This window comes from Chironomus tepperi, unplaced genomic scaffold, assembly GCF_022539635.2.
Source record: "Chironomus tepperi strain 1889 unplaced genomic scaffold, CSIRO-AGI_Ctep_v1 contig_359, whole genome shotgun sequence".
NCBI classification, from domain to species: Eukaryota; Metazoa; Arthropoda; class Insecta; order Diptera; family Chironomidae; genus Chironomus; species Chironomus tepperi.
The window spans coordinates 861,706-879,938 of record NW_027226481.1 but is presented as its reverse complement, the minus strand read 5'-3'; the positions used below and the strand labels follow the sequence as shown (position 1 = coordinate 879,938).

General features: G+C 30.4%; 4 protein-coding genes and 1 long non-coding RNA gene across 8 annotated transcripts; 1 reads left to right on the top strand and 4 right to left on the bottom strand.

The window, feature by feature from the left end:
- Positions 1-727: 727 nt before the first annotated feature.
- LOC139094863 (RUN domain-containing protein 3A) lies at positions 728-2,523 on the bottom strand. The gene is made up of 2 exons (XM_070646073.1): positions 2,094-2,523; positions 728-1,999 (listed from the first exon to the last, which is right to left on the bottom strand). The coding sequence occupies exons 1-2, from the start codon at positions 2,391-2,393 to the stop codon at positions 848-850; spliced, it is 1,452 nt and encodes a 483-aa protein (XP_070502174.1). The 5' UTR covers positions 2,394-2,523; the 3' UTR covers positions 728-847.
- Positions 2,524-2,526: 3 nt separating this feature from the next.
- Positions 2,527-3,163, bottom strand: LOC139094865 (UPF0235 protein TGRD_618). Its single transcript, XM_070646074.1, has 3 exons — positions 2,921-3,163; positions 2,773-2,861; positions 2,527-2,708 (listed from the first exon to the last, which is right to left on the bottom strand). Exons 1-3 carry the CDS (start codon positions 3,073-3,075, stop codon positions 2,533-2,535), a joined length of 420 nt encoding a protein of 139 aa, XP_070502175.1. The 5' UTR covers positions 3,076-3,163; the 3' UTR covers positions 2,527-2,532.
- Positions 3,164-3,329: 166 nt separating this feature from the next.
- On the top strand, positions 3,330-7,956 carry LOC139094902 (BTB/POZ domain-containing protein KCTD3). Of its 2 annotated transcripts, XM_070646127.1 has the most exons (7): positions 3,330-3,605; positions 4,249-4,401; positions 4,466-4,626; positions 4,682-5,587; positions 6,260-6,274; positions 6,946-7,551; positions 7,612-7,956. In XM_070646127.1, the coding sequence occupies exons 1-7, from the start codon at positions 3,556-3,558 to the stop codon at positions 7,809-7,811; spliced, it is 2,091 nt and encodes a 696-aa protein (XP_070502228.1). In that variant the 5' UTR covers positions 3,330-3,555; the 3' UTR covers positions 7,812-7,956. The 2 variants fall into 2 exon arrangements, with proteins under 2 accessions (XP_070502228.1, XP_070502229.1); XM_070646128.1 differs by lacking the exon at positions 6,260-6,274 and having other exon boundaries at positions 3,332-3,605.
- LOC139094903 (uncharacterized) lies at positions 7,701-8,460 on the bottom strand. Its single transcript, XR_011544804.1, has 2 exons — positions 8,295-8,460; positions 7,701-8,239 (listed from the first exon to the last, which is right to left on the bottom strand). It is a non-coding gene; the product is annotated as an uncharacterized lncRNA (long non-coding RNA).
- Positions 8,461-8,561: 101 nt separating this feature from the next.
- On the bottom strand, positions 8,562-18,128 carry LOC139094999 (sodium- and chloride-dependent GABA transporter ine-like). 3 transcript variants are annotated; one of them, XM_070646240.1, is made up of 10 exons: positions 17,548-18,128; positions 15,538-16,164; positions 12,048-12,184; positions 11,908-11,958; positions 11,373-11,507; positions 10,902-11,038; positions 10,470-10,558; positions 9,443-10,397; positions 9,127-9,303; positions 8,562-8,950 (listed from the first exon to the last, which is right to left on the bottom strand). In XM_070646240.1, the coding sequence occupies exons 2-10, from the start codon at positions 16,038-16,040 to the stop codon at positions 8,702-8,704; spliced, it is 2,433 nt and encodes an 810-aa protein (XP_070502341.1). In that variant the 5' UTR covers positions 16,041-16,164; positions 17,548-18,128; the 3' UTR covers positions 8,562-8,701. The 3 variants fall into 3 exon arrangements, with proteins under 3 accessions (XP_070502341.1, XP_070502343.1, XP_070502342.1); XM_070646242.1 differs by lacking the exons at positions 15,538-16,164; positions 17,548-18,128 and adding exons at positions 12,992-13,120; positions 13,183-13,198; XM_070646241.1 differs by lacking the exons at positions 15,538-16,164; positions 17,548-18,128 and adding an exon at positions 12,992-13,219.
- Positions 18,129-18,233: the final 105 nt, after the last annotated feature.

The following is an 18,233-nucleotide window of genomic DNA, read 5'->3' as shown; positions in this document are numbered from 1 at the left end:
TCACTAAAATTTCAATTTTTCTCTTTAATTAAGGATTTTTGCAGCGTTTAAAGAAGAACAAACGATAATTTTAGGTGTAATACACTCGAAATATCAACTCAGCCATAGTGACAAGTAGAATAAAGTGCAAAAAATTGATGTTGAAAGTCGGAATTTGATATTTTGACTCCGAGAAACCGACATAAAAATTGAAATATTTAATTAAATAAAGCATGACGGTAAAAAATAATTGGACATAAATAAAAATCTGCACAAATTCGGTAAGTGTATATAAAGAGTGGAGCTATAAAATTGCCAGATTATGAGAAAAATTAATTCAAAGTCGAAAATTTTGAAAAAATTTATCCAAAGAAACACCCATATTCCGTTTCTAACAAATTTTATTGTACGGTAGTTAACATGAATGACTTATTAATAATAAACAATAAACAATCTTTTATTGAAATATATAAAAAGGAATTAATTGGAATTAATATTATCTATATCTAATTGGGTAATGCTGTCAGTGTCTGATTAATGCATAGAAATGTCGTTCCTTTGACAATTGATTATTCTGATAATGATAACAGTTTCTCGTTATTGTATTAAATATCTGGCATTAATATATTATTGCATTATATCTTTGTCAAGGGTTAATGGCTTGAATAAGGATCCAGGAGCTATGTTCCTGGATGTAACATTCTACTCTTCCAATCAATCCTCTCTTTTTCATCTTGACATTTGCACTCTAAGTAGCTCGTCCTTAATTAATATAAGTCGTCAGAATAATCGCTGTGTCAATAAACAATATTCTAGCATTGCTGACTCAATAACAAAATAATGGCGAATGAGATTCAAATAAAATAATCTATTGAGGTTTAAAAAATGGACATTTTGCTTCCAATAGCTGTCGATTCTCACACTTTGCAAGGTCTGGTAAATTTTGGAGGACATGTCTGATATAAACTTGCAATCGTTGTCTTCTGTCCTCGACAAAATCAAAATCCATGTTGCCAATTTTCTTTTTTGGTGGGAAATCGAGGACTTTAATCTGAAGATGATGTTTCTTAAGGTCTTTATGGAGCTTGTAAAAGTCACGATATCTTTTAAAAATTGTCCAACTTTCAAATCCTGATGTTGATTTCAGATTTAATTCGTAGATGTAAAAATTCTTAGTTTTTGATTTATTTAAGACGGCGCGTGGAATAGAAATTTGAAAATTAGCCAGTGTATTGACTTTATTCGCGTTTAACAAATTTCTTAATCTCGTATTTTCGAGTGTAAGGTCAAGGACTTGTTGTTCAAGTTCGGAGATTCTTTCACGTTGCTTTTGCATTAATAGTTCATTTTCAATTTGGGTTTTTGAGTTAATTTGTTGCTGTTCTTGTTGGACCGGTTCATGCTTATTAATCATGTTGACTTCTTCATTCGACGATATGCTGGAATGTGAGACTGTATCACTATCATTTTTAACATCATAAAAATTAGATTGTGACATTGACGATGACTCGGTTGATATTGAGATCCTGTCGAATGTCGTTGATAGTGGTTCCGTAGCTTGATGTTGCTCTGGTAAATGGAGGGATGTTGTGTCAGTGATTTTTGGAAGATATTTCGATTCAAAATTAACATTAGGAAGATCATTTGATGGCTTTGATGATTCTTTCTGCTTTACTGTCTCCTCAAAATCATCAATACTCCTCACTTTACAATTCGATTTAATTACTTTACTGCTAGTTGTTGGCATTGATTCAATTACTGGCTCATCTTTTGGGAAGTTTGTCTTTATAGTCTGTACATTCAATTCTGGTATATCAATTTTTATTGCGAATAATATATTGCTAATATCTGAAGCTAATTTTGGAAGTATTGCTGACTTTTCGTCTCTAAGCAATGCGTGACTTTCGTAATAATCATGAATATTTTCAGCATTTATCCACGTTAGTATGTAACGTTCAAAACATTTCTCATTAAATGCATTGCGAATCAGTGCCTTTGTTTTTCCTCTGTCCGTCCACAGCTACAAGATTATCAATTTTTATCACAAAGAGAATGAGAATGGAAAAAAATGAGAATTAGATTAAAATGACCTCGGAAATGCATAATCCACTTACATTTTTGAAATTGGAGAATCTTTTCTGTTCATCACTATTCAAATGCTGATAAGCAAATGTCCAAAACATGCTGCCATTACTCGAACTATTAAATAGTTCTTGGACATTATTAAAAATTGATGTTTTAAGTCCGTGAGATAAGACTCTTTCCCATAAACTCAATAAATTTTGTATGTCCGTAAATTCCTCTGTCACTAACTGCTTACAGCCATTATATTTTGATGATACTTCACGTGTAATGTTAATTAAATCACTTAATAAATTCCGTTTTTCATTATCAATCCGTGTTTGTTGAGTCATTTTTTAGAAATTAATAAAAATATAAAATTTTGCTTTGTTTATGAAAGTGAAAGCCAGCAGAAGAAAAACATACAGTGGCACCCAGCATGTCATCGACAAGTAAAACTGGCCGAAAAGTTCTCAACTCGACATATGATTTTTATTTACCAACATTTGAGTTTATTATCTCCTTTATTTGATCTAATGACAATTTGCAGTCTTTTGATATGTTAACAGTTTTTACACGAGATTTACTGCCTCGATCCAGACTTACGTCACTTTTTCGGACGGAGAGTAATTTTGAGAGAAATTCTATTAGTTCTGTGTTTGCAGCTCCTGGAAGTAGTTTTAAGTATCAATTTTGCTCAGTTGTAATGATTTATAGCCAGATTATAGTTACCTTCGACAGCTGGAGCTCCAATTTTAAGTTCTAAGCCTTCTTCTGTAAGTCCAACGATTCCACTTTCTTTACTTCCTGGTTTTGCTAAGCTGTAATGAATAGCTTATTAAATTTGAAGATCACATTTTAGATTTGAATAGTTGCTTACACTTTAATAGAGTAGTCACCAGATTTAAGGACAATTATTGCACTTTCCTCTTTCACTTCCTTTTCCTTAACGCCGGTTTTTGTGTCTTTTTTCGCATTTTTAGCTCCTTTTGGTGCCATCACTGAACTTAGAACGTTAAAAAAGCGTCTGTTCATTAACTGTAGATGATTTTCTTACAGAATAAGTCCTTAATTACATGAAAAATGTAATAAAATTATTGATGACGAATTTTTATGCAAAATTTTTGAATATAAACAAAGTCGATGAGATTGCGATGAAATGTCGACAAGAAGTCGATGAGATAAGTTGGAAATAATTCAAAAAATCAGTTAAAAGCGCTTTTGCAATCTTACAGATTTATTGACAGACCGACAAAATTCCATGTCAACAAAAATCAAAGTAATAGCTTTGAAAATGAGCTAAAAAGTGAAAAGTTTTATTGTAAAGAATTTAAAGTGTTAAATCAAAGATTTAATCAAATTAAAATAACCATATCTATACTTATAATGCTGAAACAACATTTCAAAATCATGAAGTCATAGAAAATTGTGATTTAAAAAGAGAAAAAATATCAATAATTTATTGACCTAAATTTACGTCGTAATTTTTCTCTCTAAGTTGAAAAAGTTTTTAAAATGCATGGTGTTGCTGGTGATATAGTTCATTTAAATGTCGGAGGACAAAGGTACGGAGTTGCAGAAGCAATTTTAATAAGATTTGATGAGATCAAGTTAATAGAAATAGGATTTTAAGGAATAAATTTGACTGCTGGAATTTTACTTTAAAAAGTTACAGTTCCAGTTTTGTACTAAGCCAATTACCTTGAATTTGCAGTTAATGGACTGTGAATGAGATCATTTACCGTTTAATTGAACATTCAGTTACTTAAAATTGTGAAATAACATTAAATTTGTGTGAAATTGTACATTTCAAATAAAAATCAGCTTCAGATGATAGACAGAGGAATCTACACTTAATTGATAAGATGATTAAATAAAATCCTACTGTAATATGCTCTTGTTGACCTTTTAATGTCTTCTCTGAACTTTCAAGTTCTATACATTTTTTTCGGAAATTCTTTTTATCTCTGTGTGTTGATGATTCATGTTTTTGAAAAAAATTGCTGATTAAAGCATTCAAGTGGAACTAAACTTGAATGGCTGAATTGATTTATAGGATTTATGTGCTGTTTAATAGAAATAAATTAACGATATTAAAATTTAAACTCATTTTGAACTTCAGTTCAATTTGAACTTTCGCAATATTTTGAATTCCGAATTTCCGTTAAATTCCTGTTACATTTAAATTCAATTTAATTTAATTTCCAGATTCTCGACATCAAAAACGACATTAAATCAAATTCCTGAAACATTTTTCACGTCTCTCTTGTCGGGGAGAATACAATCGCTAAGGGATGAAACGGGAGCGATTTTTATTGACCGAGACCCCAACTTGTTTAGTCTGATTCTAAATTATTTAAGGTAATTTAACTCACATTATTATAAATCTTTTAAACTGATTTTTGGAACCTTATTCTCCATATAGGACAAAAGATATTGACTTAAATAAATGTGATATTCGTGCATTGCGCCATGAGGCTGAATATTATTCTATATCGCCGTTAATAAAGCGATTATTGTTGATTGAGGAGATGGAACACTCTGGATGTGGAGATTTACTTTTTTACTCACTATTGCCTGCACCTAGTAAGCTGACTCGCTTTAAATGCATCAAATTTAAATTAATTTATTATTTTTCCAGACATTCCTTTACAAGAATATGCTCAAGCAGCTCTAAATTCCACACCACTTGAGTCTGACTCATCGCAATCACGTGGATTAGTTCGATCAGACTCATCACGTCAGCAAAGCGACGTTCCATCAACATCAAGGCATACTCATTCGAGAAACTCGTCATGGGATTTAAGAGTTTCAAGTCAACGGACTCAACATTCTCGAAATCCATCATTAGACTTGCGTAATCAACATTCTCGAACATCGTCAGCTGATTTAAATAAATTTATCAAAAATGATTTAGGCTACGTGTTAGGACAGATCGGACAAAATTGGATAGATCCGCTTCGCGTTCAAATAATTAAAGCTCATCATAACTGGATTGCTGTTGCTTATTCGCATTTCTTTATTTGTTATCGTATGAAAGATTCAGCTGGATGGCAGCTTGTCTTTACATCACCATTTATAGACATAAGTATCGAAAGAATTGCAATTAATTCAAAAATGACAATTACATCATCAAATGATTCAATCAATCGTATGGTTGCTGTGTCTTATGGAAGTGAAATTAAACTATGGGGAATTGGGGAAGAGAAATCTGATGTGATTGGAACTTTTAATCTACAAATTCGTGTTGAATATTTATTCTTTATTGGAAATCAGCTCGTTGCATTGTCATCGACTGGGAAGATTGGTGTTTGGCATTCAAATACTCGTCATTTTCAAATTCAAGATTTACTTCCGATTTTATCATTCGATCATGCTGGATCGTTTTTGCTGCTTGGATGTACTAATGGAAGCATTTATTATATTGATATGCAGAAATTTCCATTGAGGATGAAGGATAATGATTTGCTGGTGACTGAGCTGTATAAGGATCCAGCAAATGATCCAATTACGTCAATTTCTATTTATCTAACACCGAAAACAACGAGTAAGTTATTGTATTGTATTTTAAGTATTATAATATTCATAATTATAGACGTAGATACTCTTTGATATTCACTTTTTGTGACAACAAGATTTGTAGTCTTATACAAACTTGATAATTTTTAACGGATTTTGATTGAATTCTAGTACTTACCTGATGAAGTTCAAAATTAATAACGGTTTTTAGAAATTTGAAACTTTACATCTTTTTGAATCAAAGTTGCAACGAATTTTTAAAATTTGAAAATTCCTGCGTCTTTGTTGAAGTTCAAAACGTTTGAATCCTTACTAAGGTTCAAAATTTTAGCAAATTTATGAAATTCAAAAATTTTGAACTAAAATTTTAAATTGCTAAAATCCGTTAAATTTCAAAAAATACTTTCACGTAAATTACTGATTGGTTATTAATTTATTATTTAACTCTACATCAGTCATCCAATTTACAACGATGGCTTATTTTGAAAATATCATTTTAAATCACATCTTATCCATCAACTTTTTTTAAATTCAAAAATTTCATACATCAAATTCAGATTATAACATTTTTAATCTTTCTTGTGTATTTTTTCATATTTATTTATCTACCAAAAAAAATTGATAAAAAAAATATTAATGTGATATCTTCAAAATATATTTATGACATATGTATAAAAAAAAATTTGCATGCGGCACCAAGCTGAAGGACGTGAAGGTAAAGAAAAAACTTTTGTTTAAGTCACCAAATTATTCAAAAAAAATTAAGATTTAATTTTTTAATTAATTGTCTATGATTTTCTTTTTCTGTTAGTAAGTTTCACATTCTCGACACATGAAAAATTATTGATAATATTTTTGTAAGAAGGAAGAAGTTAATTGCCTTCACATTTATTATCAAGAACTGTTACCTTAATTGTCTTTTATGTTGGTGCTGGCATGATAGCTTAATTTGCTGTTATTATTCACGGGACACATATATTTGATACACAAAAAAATATACATGAGTGTTGTTATGTACAAAAAATGCTTTATATTCTGTCTTTTAAATTAATATCATTTATCATAATAATGCCTCATGCGATGTTGGTCATTTGCTGCTGCTTAGCTCACTTTTAATGGACACATTCACTTATTTTGACCGTTATTTTAAATATTTGAATTTTTTGAATCGGTCAAATTTCAAATAATTTTTGACGGTTATCTTTCAAATTTTATTTAACCGTTATTTTTGAATATCCATCACAACTATTTGTCTAAAGAAAATGCGCTATCATCAGTCACAGATGACCACATCTAAGCTATTTGTGCTATAATTGCTGTATTTTTTGTATTAATCCATATATGTCTATCCATATACTCATAAAAGCTTTATTTCATCTCATTCAGGCTTATCCGGAAATTGGATAGAAATTGCATACGGGACAAAGTCAGGCGCTGTCAAAGTAATTGTTCAACATCCAGAAACAGTCGGACATGGACCACAATTGTTTCAATCATTTTTCGTTCATCAAAGTCCGGTCATTAAAGTGACATTGTCGGAGAAGTATTTAATCTCAGTTTGTAGCGAATACAATCACGTACGTACATGGAAGGTCACAAGATTTCGTGGAATGATCAGTACACAGCCTGGATCGACGCCAGAAGCATCATATAAAGTCGTTTCACTTGAAAGTGTCGAGACAAATAATACATATTTAGCTGGAAATTCAATTGGACCATTTGGTGAGCAAGATGATGAACAATTAATGATACAAAAAGTAGTACCGGAAGCTGATAAACTGTATGTTCGATTGGCATCGAATGGAAATCGTGTTTGTGTGATTAAGTCTGTTGATGATACAGCAATATCATCATTCTGTGTACATGAATGTGAAGGATCTCGCGGTATGGGATCTCGTCCGAGACGATTTTTATTAACTGGACATTGCAATGGATCCATTCAGTGGTGGGATCTTACTACTGCACTAGATCTTTATAATAAAGGCGAATTAAGTAAGTTAATTAAAATTTTTATTATTAATTAAATTAAATTAAAATAATCAAATTTTACAGTTCAAAAATCAAATGGATTGTCTGCTGACGAGCTTTTACAGGAACTTGATCAATGTGATTTAAGCAACAGTCATAGTACGACGCCATCATCAATGTCACCATGCATTTCAAATTTACAGAATGCTCATCACACACGTCTTAAATCCTCGAATGTTAATTTTTTGAATCAGAATGTATCGCATAGTTGCAGTGATCTTTAAATTACTCTAATTAACGATTTTAATTATTATTATTTTCAAGAAGAAATTGTGGCTATTTTTAATATCAATATATATTGTGCATTTTTAATGAATGTATTTAACAATTATATCCTGAATAAAGAGATAATTTAATGAAGACTTTGAACATTCTGGATCTTTAATCCGAGAACTTCAGTTGTGTCACTTAGAATGTTGTCTGAATCGTCTGTATCATTCAAATCATTATGGATTGGAAATAGCAAACTGACTGGCTCTTTCGGATCAGTTGAATTTTGTGAATTAGACGGCATTTTTATATTTCTTAAAGGTGTGAAATAAATTTCGTCAATTTTCTTTACTTTTTGTTGGAACTCGAAATGATCGTTCAGCTGTTGGATACACTTGCCACAGATTAATGCTTCACGATCGTTCAGATTGTCATTGAAAAGCTGAGAAATAAGTTATTTAATTTGATGTAAATTGAAAAATTTGCTTTTTACTTACAGAAATCTTAAAATATTTTTCAAACTTTATTCTCAAGTCACTGGACTTAAAAATCGACATGAACTCTCTCTTAGAGTCAACAGTGAGACACAATCTGCAGCTATGAAAGAATTTTTCCATCGTTGTCTTAATTTTGTCAATATTTTTGTGATTGTTAGTTTTTAAGGTTAAGTTTGCTTTTTGAATTTTTAAAATAACCGTTAATTTTCAAAACCATTCAAATGTTCAAAACCGTACCAATGTTACTTAATTCAAACAAAAAATGTCCGTTAAATTTTCATAATTGATTCTTCAACATAATTAAAATTTTATTTCGAAAATTTTTGGTAACACTTTAATTAAAATTGCTTGATATTTTCACAATCTCACTCAATTCACTGTCCATCGTTAAAAAAATTCATAAAATATCAATCCTCGACATCTTGAGATTTACTACAGCTTGCAACAATTTCCTTTGAATGTTCTGGGCTACTATTGCTAGATACTTCTGATAATCCATTAATATGTGCTTGACTATGCTTCTTTGGTGGCGGTTGAAGTGTTATTGGAAATAAACGGAAGTCATCTTCTTCTTGAGCATGAAAGTCATGTTCGCAGTGATGCTCTCCGCATATTTTGCATTCATAGATGTTCGGCTTCATCGTGTGTTTGAATTTCTGGAATCAGGAATGAGAAGAACGAATTTTAGTGCCAATTAAGACAATATATGCTAAATTTAGGCCAATTTTAGGACACAACCATCAACAATTACTTACGTTTTTGCCATAAATGTTTAGAAAAAGATATTCAAATGTACTAAAAGACTAGAAAAGCAGCGTTTAAAAATACTCACCTCAAACAAAGTTTCTCCCTGTGATCGGCAAATATTGAAAATGCCGAAAAATGGAATGCATAATAAAGTTGTGGCAGTAATGAGCCATCCAATCATATGAGCCCACCATGGATAAATATAATTTCCATTTTGGTATGTCAATGGTTCGTAATTGTATAGAGCTAGTATGAAGATTCCCTAAAATGTGAGAAATTTGAAATAATTAATTTGGTGAAATTTAAAACATTTGTATGGTTTTACAGATTGTGTCTTGACTAAAAATTTGTATGGTTTTCTTATTTAAATATCATATAAACGTTAAAAATTTAAAACTCACCAGTAATAAGCAAGGCGCAGTAATAAGCCAGCAATATCTAAAATATCTCGATGGATTCTTGCTCGTCATCTCCTTAATATTCTTTGTTAGTCTTGTAACTCCATAAAACCACGAAATCGCAATAATTTGAAAGAATGCCACAAACAATATTGTTATGGATGCAACATAATGATCAATTAATTGAAAGAAATAAATTCCAGAATTGATGATATTCGGCAGTCCAAAGAAGAAGGCAAAGACACAAATGATAAGAACGAGAATTTCATGATACACGAGCTTAGTCTTAATCCAATTAGGAAAGCCGTCTTGAATGGACGTTACAACAACTTCCACAATAGCAAATTGTGAATTGAGTCCAAGGCACAGAAGCATGAAGAAGAATAAGACTGACCATAATTGCGGTGCAGGCATTCTAGACAGTGCTTGTGGATAGACAATAAAAACTAATCCTGGTCCGTCCTCAATAACTTTACTTATAGGTAATCCCTGTTCATATGCAATATTTCCAATAGTTGCAAATGAAAATATTCCGACAAGCATTGATGTGATGAAATTAATGGACGATACAGCAATCGTATCATGTAATATGTTATTATTATATTTATTATAACTAGCAAATGATATCATTGATCCGAATGCGATTCCTAATGAATTGAAGCTCTGTCCAGCTGCATTAATCCACACATTTGAATTCTTAAGTTCAGACCAATCGACTGGACGGAAAAAGTATTGAAGACCCTTCTCGGCACCTTCTAATGTTAGAGCTCTTCCGAGGAAAATTATGATGAGAACGAAAGGAAAACTTGCGGTAAAATAACGAATTTTTGTTGATGACTTGATGGACTTCCATATTGCAAAATATACTAATATCCATGCACAAATTAGACATGCTACAAGATCCCATCGGATTCCACCTGGATATTCAATTCCATTCGACATTTGAAGAACTTTATTTCTGGAAAATTGATAAATATTCCATTTAAATTTATTAAAATGCTAATTAAATTTATTTAAAATAGTGACTTACTGGAAAAATTCCTCAGCAGGCGTTTGTGGATTGTTTGGGCGTGTCATATTCGAGTTTAATTTTGCAATGTTCCAACAGTCTGGAGTATTCTGAAATAATTCATTATCATAAGTTTTAAGCAATAATGAACACGGAAAATGGAAAATCATGTCCGCGTGGATGAATGGAAATGCATATTAAGTTTGTTGGAATAAGTGAAGTGCTTGAACAACAAGTTTAATGTGAATTATTGGAGATTAAGCTTTTAACGGTTTTCAAAAATTTGAACTTGGTGATCAATCAGATTTTTGAGCGAGCTTTTTGAAGTTCAAATTTGAGCTTTTTGAATCAAAACGAACTGATTATAAAAATTTGAATTAAATTTTAACGGCATTTTAATGGATTTCCAATTGAAATTTCCTTACATCCACAAAATTCTTAGTTATTGCTTACCCATCGCGGATTTGTACAGCCAGTCCATGGCAATTCATTACGGAATGATGTGAAAAAGTAGAAAATTGAGTATGCTATAATAACACTATAATACGTAGACATGAGAAATGAAACTATCACACTTGCAACTCCTGTGCCTAAAATAAATTAAATTAAAAATAAAAATGAACAGATTAGTCATAAGTTTGTTATGGATTAAACAAGATTAATTAATGCTAATCAATTATTTAAATAGGAGATGAATTAATTAGCTTTTAAATAAGCTTTGCATGCTTTTAAGACACGACACGTGAAAATGACTTGTTTAACAAAGAACCTGAATGGAAATTGATTGTGGGACAAGATGATTTATGTGAAAATGCAAAACGTGTCAAATTTTATTGATTTTGACTTCATTAATAAAGTTTAGTTCGTAAATCAAAAGATTAATTAAATTCTTTCCGCATTCTCAGCAAGTACAGCTTTAATTACCTTTTAACAATGGACACAACTGTCCTAACGTTTTGATTGGTCCACGACCTGTGAATTGACCAATCGAAAGCTCCATAAATAATACTGGAATTCCACATAGAAGAAGGGTGATGAAATATGGCAATAAAAAGACACCTAAACACATAAAATAAAGGAAAAGAAGGCATAAGAGAATTTTTCAATTTATCTTAATCATAAATTTATTGGGTAAGGAAATGTCTGATTAAGGTTGGATATTTAAATTACTAGAATATGTGATGCAAGTGTGTCACCATATCGCTTTTTGCTCTTATCTTTATGATGACTGATGAACATTTGATTAGGCGTGTGCCAATGGATATTTATGCTACATATCTACATGAGGCTACTGGGCAATTTAAATCCAAAAGCTTTAGTTTGCTTAACATCCCTGAATTATTACAGAGATCCAGTAGATTTATAAATATACTTTGGCACACAATCAGACGATACTTAAAGCTTAGTATCCATGAGAATAAACAAGTTCATTCACTGTCTAGTTAAATGACAAACTCACCTCCTCCAGATTTGTACATTATGTACGGAAATCGAAAAACATTCGAGAGGCCTTAAAATAGATGGAAAAATAGTGTTATTACATAAAGTAAATAAGCAGATTAGTCAACAGAGGATAATTAGTGATTAAATTAAGCTCACCAACTGAATATCCGATGCACGCGAAAACGAAATGAATCTTACTACTCCAGTATTGACGCCTTGGCTTGATATTATCATAATCACCCTCATAATTAGAGATATCGTAGCTTTCATTCTCATATATTTCCTCTGGCGGTCTACAAAATTTAAAATTAATAGGATTATTAAATGTAATTAGTTAATGACTTTTTATTTTTGTCGAAACATTTCCATTCTGACCTCAATCCATACATAATTCAATGATAAAGTCTTTAGACAATGATATTCTATTTATGATATGGTTTTAAAGATGTAGTAATAGCTGTATTTACAATAAAATTCCTATTATTATTAATATTTGTACTTTGAAACATGATATAAATATCTTCAAAATGTGATAACAAAGAAAGTAAATAGATTTCAGCAATACACTTCGTTTGCTAACAAGTTTTTCCACTAAATATAATAGCACTACTCGAGAATTATCATATTTCTTGATTGTAAATGATCAGATTATTTGATTTGTTACTTAATTTAATTTCTTTCTAAATTGAAAACATTTTTTTTCTTTGTTAAATTTCAACGGGCTTTAAAAGTTTGAAAATTGTGGTGAAAAATTTCTCAAATGAAGCAGAAAAAGATGCGAAAATTCAAATAAATTTCAGTTAATTGTTTATCAAAGCAAGCATTTTAGTACGATTAAAATTTCTCGGAAAATTCGTGTAAATTCCAGTGTAAATCGAGTGATACAAGACAATGATCTACTTATGAGATAAAAGAGCAAATATTTGTGATAAAAGTGACACTTAACGTGATAAAATCTTGTTAAAAATATTAAAGATAAATTTATGATATTCAGATTGTTTAATTCACGATTTAAGGAGGTTAATTGTGCTTAAAGCCTTACGACGTCATCACCAATGTGTTTAAAATTCAGTAAGTACACTAAAACACTTCATTTTTACTTTTGATATATGTTCCGGAAGAAATAAATTGTTTCATCATATCCTTTATGATTTTGATTCTGTATATTGCTATTTATCGGAACTGTAGTTGCTCTGTATGTTGATTCCGGTGAATTTGGAGACATTTTGCTATTAAAAATATTAATCCAGTCAATTATTAATATTCTTTAAGAACTCTTTTACTTCTTTACATCCACTCACGATCATTTTTCGCGATCAACTGACAATTTTTCATATATATTTTTATAAATAGTTGTGTCGACGACTGACTGTTGAAACATGTAATTGTCGACTTGAGAAATAAGAATCAAAAAGCGATAATCAAGGAAAGCCGAATTGATAATAAAATGATGATACACGATTATTTACGGTGTAATATTTATGTACACACACGACATATGTGAAAATTATCGTCAATAACAATAGAAATAACCGATATAAAAATTCAGTATATACTAGTCTAGTTAATAATATTATTATCTCCCCATTTATTGAACCTTATTATTGTTAAAAATTATCGTAACGACCTTGACTGCATGTGAAATAAACAGATCGGAGAGAAAATTGCAATATAAAATTGCAGAATTAGACATAAACATGGCACTGACACGATGAGCTCGCTATTTTTATGACCGTATAATATAAAAAAATTATCATAAAATATATTTTCATCACGTTTTGAGGGAGTAAATTAGTTTAAATGAAAACAAGAACAAGAACTTTGATAAAATATGCTAATTTTTAGCAATTTTGAAGGCATGGCATGTCACATGTATAATAATATCCGTTTTGGAATTGCAAATTTTGTTGTAAATTGGATGGAATTTTGTGAGGCTAAGCAATAAACTTGAAACTCAATATTCAAAATACAGTAGTAATTTTTATGGACGAGAAAATAGTAACAACACATGAGAGAACTAGATATTTACTTAAAAAGGTGTAAAACTCATAATGCATCATAATGACGATAATTTGTTTTCTATTGTGGCATATCTACTAGTTCAAACACGATTGTCAAGCTTGTGTGCACTTTCAAGACTGAGATAAGCTTACTTAGTACACTGTAAAGACTGGCATTGTAGGTAATTATATTTACTATCATAGAAACAGCAATCACGCGATTGGCAATGCTTAAAATCTGAGCGGCATTTGGTTGCAATCAAAAACATCCAATGTGGCACCTTCAGGTGTTGTAGATGTTTTGGCGCTAACATAGTGTCTATCGACTGTGTGTGATGTGCCACTCAATGACTTTACGGAAATTTAGCTATGTTATGCGAAATCTTACGCAGATTGAGTGATATGCGTTTCATACTTAAATGTAAATCTATAACGACTGAATGCCAATAAGTCTAGCTCATATACCAGGAAAATAACTCCTACATACACTTTAACTAACTGATACTGTTTGTAAACTTAAACTTGTAATTACTTTACTTCTTTGTTTATAATAATCAATCACTTAAAAATTAATAAAGAACAATTTTTAATGAGAATTTAAGGGAGAAAAAATTACTATCCACAGAAAGTTATAATTACACACATGAATATTAAATAATTTGAATAACAAGCAATAAATGAGTGATTAAATTGTTGTAAAACTAATGAATTAATGATGATTGTAATTAGCCTGACACTGCATATCAAAAAAACAGAAGCACTATGACGATAGATCTTTATATGATGATAATTCAGACATTTCCCCATTCATTCAAAAACAGTCGATGAATGATTTCAAGTTTACGCATAACAACAACAATCAAGTTGTCGAACAGCAAAAATAAAATGTGTCAGCATTAATGCACATTGAATTAACAATTTAATTGAATGTAATTTTTTGTATCATTTTGTATAATTTAATTTAACTTATTTTTAAATTTTTTGTTGTTCTCAGTTTTTATTATGTTTGTTCATCTTTTGGGAATTTTGCTGGGTTGAGCTTAGTCAGTTCCGGAATGTACAGCGGCTAATACTAATTCGATATTGAAAATTGCAAGCTTTAGAACCTTATTAACTTTACTTCCTGCAATCCATCAATAAGATTGCCAACTAAAATTACAAAGTGACACAGCCTTACCCTTCATTCGACGTATTATCTAATCTATTAACTCATGTCTCAATATCGCGTGCTTATTAAATAACAACAAATTTAAAGTGAAGATGAGACAATATTCTTTTTGCATTTTAATGACCTCTTAGATGAATCAATTAACAAACTCGCGTGTGCAATGATTAAAGGCAAGAAAAGCGAAGATGAAGTAAAAGATGCAAAAATTCTAAATTAGATCTAATTGCATAATTCACATTACATATTATAATGTCGGGACGGAAAACATAATTTTCAATTAATATTCTAAAATGCCTAGCACAGATGCTACATGATAGAAAAGCAAGCTATAAGCTTTGATATTTGACTATTGTTCACATGCGACATTCAGTGCTTAATACAATTTATGATTTCCTGCGTTAATCGCTCTGATAATTAATTTTTTTGGTGGATATTTATTTTTGCTTAATAAAAAATGATTTTTTCAATGTCAACTTACGTTGGTGGATTAATGTAGTTGAGTAGTTCGGTCGGTGAATTTGGAACTTTACGGATAACCATTCGTTTACCATCTGTTGATCCCATTCCAATTGATGCTAATGATCTTACCGATGATGCATCACTAAATAGACGTGTTGATCCACTATCACTAAACACATATGATCCAGATCTTGCAAGATGTGCTAATTGTGGTGCCATCAAGACATTTGGACTAGAAAATGTTAGTGATGGATCGCCGGTTCTTAATAATTTCGCATTCATATGATGCTTTGGCTTTATAAAGCTTGATGACGGTGATAGGAATGGACTTGCTCCGTCGTCATTGTCTTTTTCAGCCGGGCAAATTATAAATTTCTTAGCTGACGCTGACTTTTGTATACCTTTTGGCGTGGGTTTTGGTGATGATTTTGGCGAGTGCTTGGCATTAAATGAAATCTCACTGAGTCCATATTTTGGCGTAAATGTCTGACTATCGTATAGAGCATTCGTTTGTGAGTCCATACTGAATCATTTACTTCCAACTGATGCACTCTGAGTGTCAATTAATTACAGAGTATATTTGCCGCTACTCATTCGCATCCATTCATTCACAAAGTGATGTACATTAGACGTTTTTGTGAACTTCCTAAGCGAAAGTGAATCAAATTCATTAAAAACTTAGTATCTCGTTGATTCTTGCTTAATTAATTTTATTTTATAACACGATTAAGTTTTCTGTTCCTTTAAATTTACTGTAATTTATGAAAAGAATTCTTTTTTTTTCTCTAGAATTATTATTATTTTATATTTTGTGGGTATTGTATTTCGAGTATTTATATTGTTTATGCAAAAAATTCCATAAACGTTCTAGTTTACATGCCATAACTATTGGTGATAATAAGAAATAGTTTAAAGGGGACTTGTTTATCAATTTTGTCAATTGCAAATTGCAAATTTTATGTGGAAATTCGAGTTTTTGCGATATTTACAACAGTTCCTGACTCGCACACCTGACGCTTTTATAGACACCAGCTATGAGTGTAGCATAATTCCTAATATCACTAATCAAAACATTATTACCAAATAATCCCATAAATATTTCCATATATTTATTTATATTGTTAATAAACATCAAATCTGATGGATTATTCATCACTGTGATAACAGAATTAAAAGATTAAATGCAATATCATTAACTGATTTATTTCACTCGATTAGCACGACTTAAATTGATATTTATTATGAAATTAAATGAAATGATATAGGTCGTGTGAAGAGAGAGAAATGTTTTCTATCATAATTAAATAATGCTGAGAATTAATAAAATTAAAATTTATTGCTTGATTAATGAATGAAAATTTTATCTGACAACATATTTTGTTGTTGTTGTATCTTTAATTTATGACATGAATGAAATATTTTTTTTCTCTGTCAGTTCTGATAGTGCAACTTTTTGGATTTGATGATAGGAATGTTTTTGAAGTGGTTTTTTCTATTCAAACTCTGAGTAGACTTCGATTTCTGAATTTTAAGGACTGAACTGTTTAGTCGTTCTTGTTATTAAGCTTAAGTCTCTTGTCATAACTTACAGTAATCAATGCACAATTCTTAATGAATCAATTTTATCAAATATTAAGGTAGGATTCTAATCCTTAAATCAATTTAAAATTTTCGTCTTGACTAAGAATTTCCGTTCAAAACAAAAGTAAAAATCAATTTTCGTTCATTTAAATTTTTTTTACAATTCACAATTTGCACATATACCTGGTCAGGTACTAATTTAATGTCATTTCTTAATAATTACATAAAATAAATTTCATCGACACCAGTTTACATTTAAGTTCATTCACGAAAAATTCCCTGAACTTTGATAATCAGTCATAATTTTTCCTGATAAATTTGCAATCAATATCGAAAAATCTCGATTATCATCTTCGAATTTTTATGAGATATCTAGAAATATTTCATATTTTTTTTTTATCACAAAATTTTCATCCTTATCACTATTATCAAAATAATCAGCACTTACTCATGACACAACTTTGCAAGAGTTTTTTTGATTTTTTATTTTATTATTTATGAATCAGGTGTTAACGAGTTAATTGCACTTGAATAGCTGAGACAAACTATATCACTTCACAACACCTCGTTAAACTTTACAGAATCAGCTTCGTTAATTGATACATAAAGAGCAAATAAGAGCTTTTTTTATATCAACGAATTAATCTTGATAGAATCGCGAAACATCAAACGAAAAAAATATAAATCAGCTGTGTGAGTTCAATGGAACCATTCAGTTATATCACACAATATTTATTTACTTAATATTTGACAATAGTTCCCCACGACCACGACTTTTTATGATTTTTTTGAACTTGAAAAACTAAAAAATAAAATAACTTAAAATACCGAAAATAAAACAAATAATAATATCAGCTTATTGCTCAGTTGCATCCGCGCGATTCGGAAGCTGATACTGCAATGTCTCCAGCTAAAATAAATTGTGGATTACAAGCTATATTCTCTCCGCACATATTACGTTAATTCTAACTTGCTCAAAAAGCACACGAGAACCACTTTGTTAAAATTAAACTTTTTTTTCAATTGTTAAATTAGTGTATGAGTGTTTTCTCGCTTAATCGAGCTGACACTCTACTCTACTTTTTTTTTGACTGTCATAAGCACATGATAAAGTTGATAATACCCAGAGATAGA

What these genes read in the sequence shown, in the direction of transcription:
- LOC139094863 (XM_070646073.1), bottom strand. Translation starts at nt 2,393, where the DNA reads ATGACTCAACAAACACGGATTGATAATGAAAAACGGAATTTATTAAGT. An exon ending in GATTCTCCAATTTCAAAAAT is followed by an intron (nt 2,000 to 2,093) that starts GTAAGTGGATTA and finishes ATAATCTTGTAG; the next exon opens with CTGTGGACGGACAGAGGAAA.
- LOC139094865 (XM_070646074.1), bottom strand. Translation starts at nt 3,075, where the DNA reads ATGAACAGACGCTTTTTTAACGTTCTAAGTTCAGTGATGGCACCAAAA. An exon ending in GGTGACTACTCTATTAAAGT is followed by an intron (nt 2,862 to 2,920) that starts GTAAGCAACTAT and finishes TATTCATTACAG; the next exon opens with CTTAGCAAAACCAGGAAGTA. An exon ending in TGGAGCTCCAGCTGTCGAAG is followed by an intron (nt 2,709 to 2,772) that starts GTAACTATAATC and finishes AACTACTTCCAG; the next exon opens with GAGCTGCAAACACAGAACTA.
- LOC139094902 (XM_070646127.1), top strand. Translation starts at nt 3,556, where the DNA reads ATGCATGGTGTTGCTGGTGATATAGTTCATTTAAATGTCGGAGGACAA. An exon ending in CTCACTATTGCCTGCACCTA is followed by an intron (nt 4,627 to 4,681) that starts GTAAGCTGACTC and finishes TTATTTTTCCAG; the next exon opens with ACATTCCTTTACAAGAATAT. An exon ending in TTATAATAAAGGCGAATTAA is followed by an intron (nt 7,552 to 7,611) that starts GTAAGTTAATTA and finishes CAAATTTTACAG; the next exon opens with TTCAAAAATCAAATGGATTG.
- LOC139094999 (XM_070646240.1), bottom strand. Translation starts at nt 16,040, where the DNA reads ATGGACTCACAAACGAATGCTCTATACGATAGTCAGACATTTACGCCA. An exon ending in AACTACATTAATCCACCAAC is followed by an intron (nt 12,185 to 15,537) that starts GTAAGTTGACAT and finishes TAAATTTTGTAG; the next exon opens with ACCGCCAGAGGAAATATATG. An exon ending in GCTGTACAAATCCGCGATGG is followed by an intron (nt 10,559 to 10,901) that starts GTAAGCAATAAC and finishes GAATTATTTCAG; the next exon opens with AATACTCCAGACTGTTGGAA.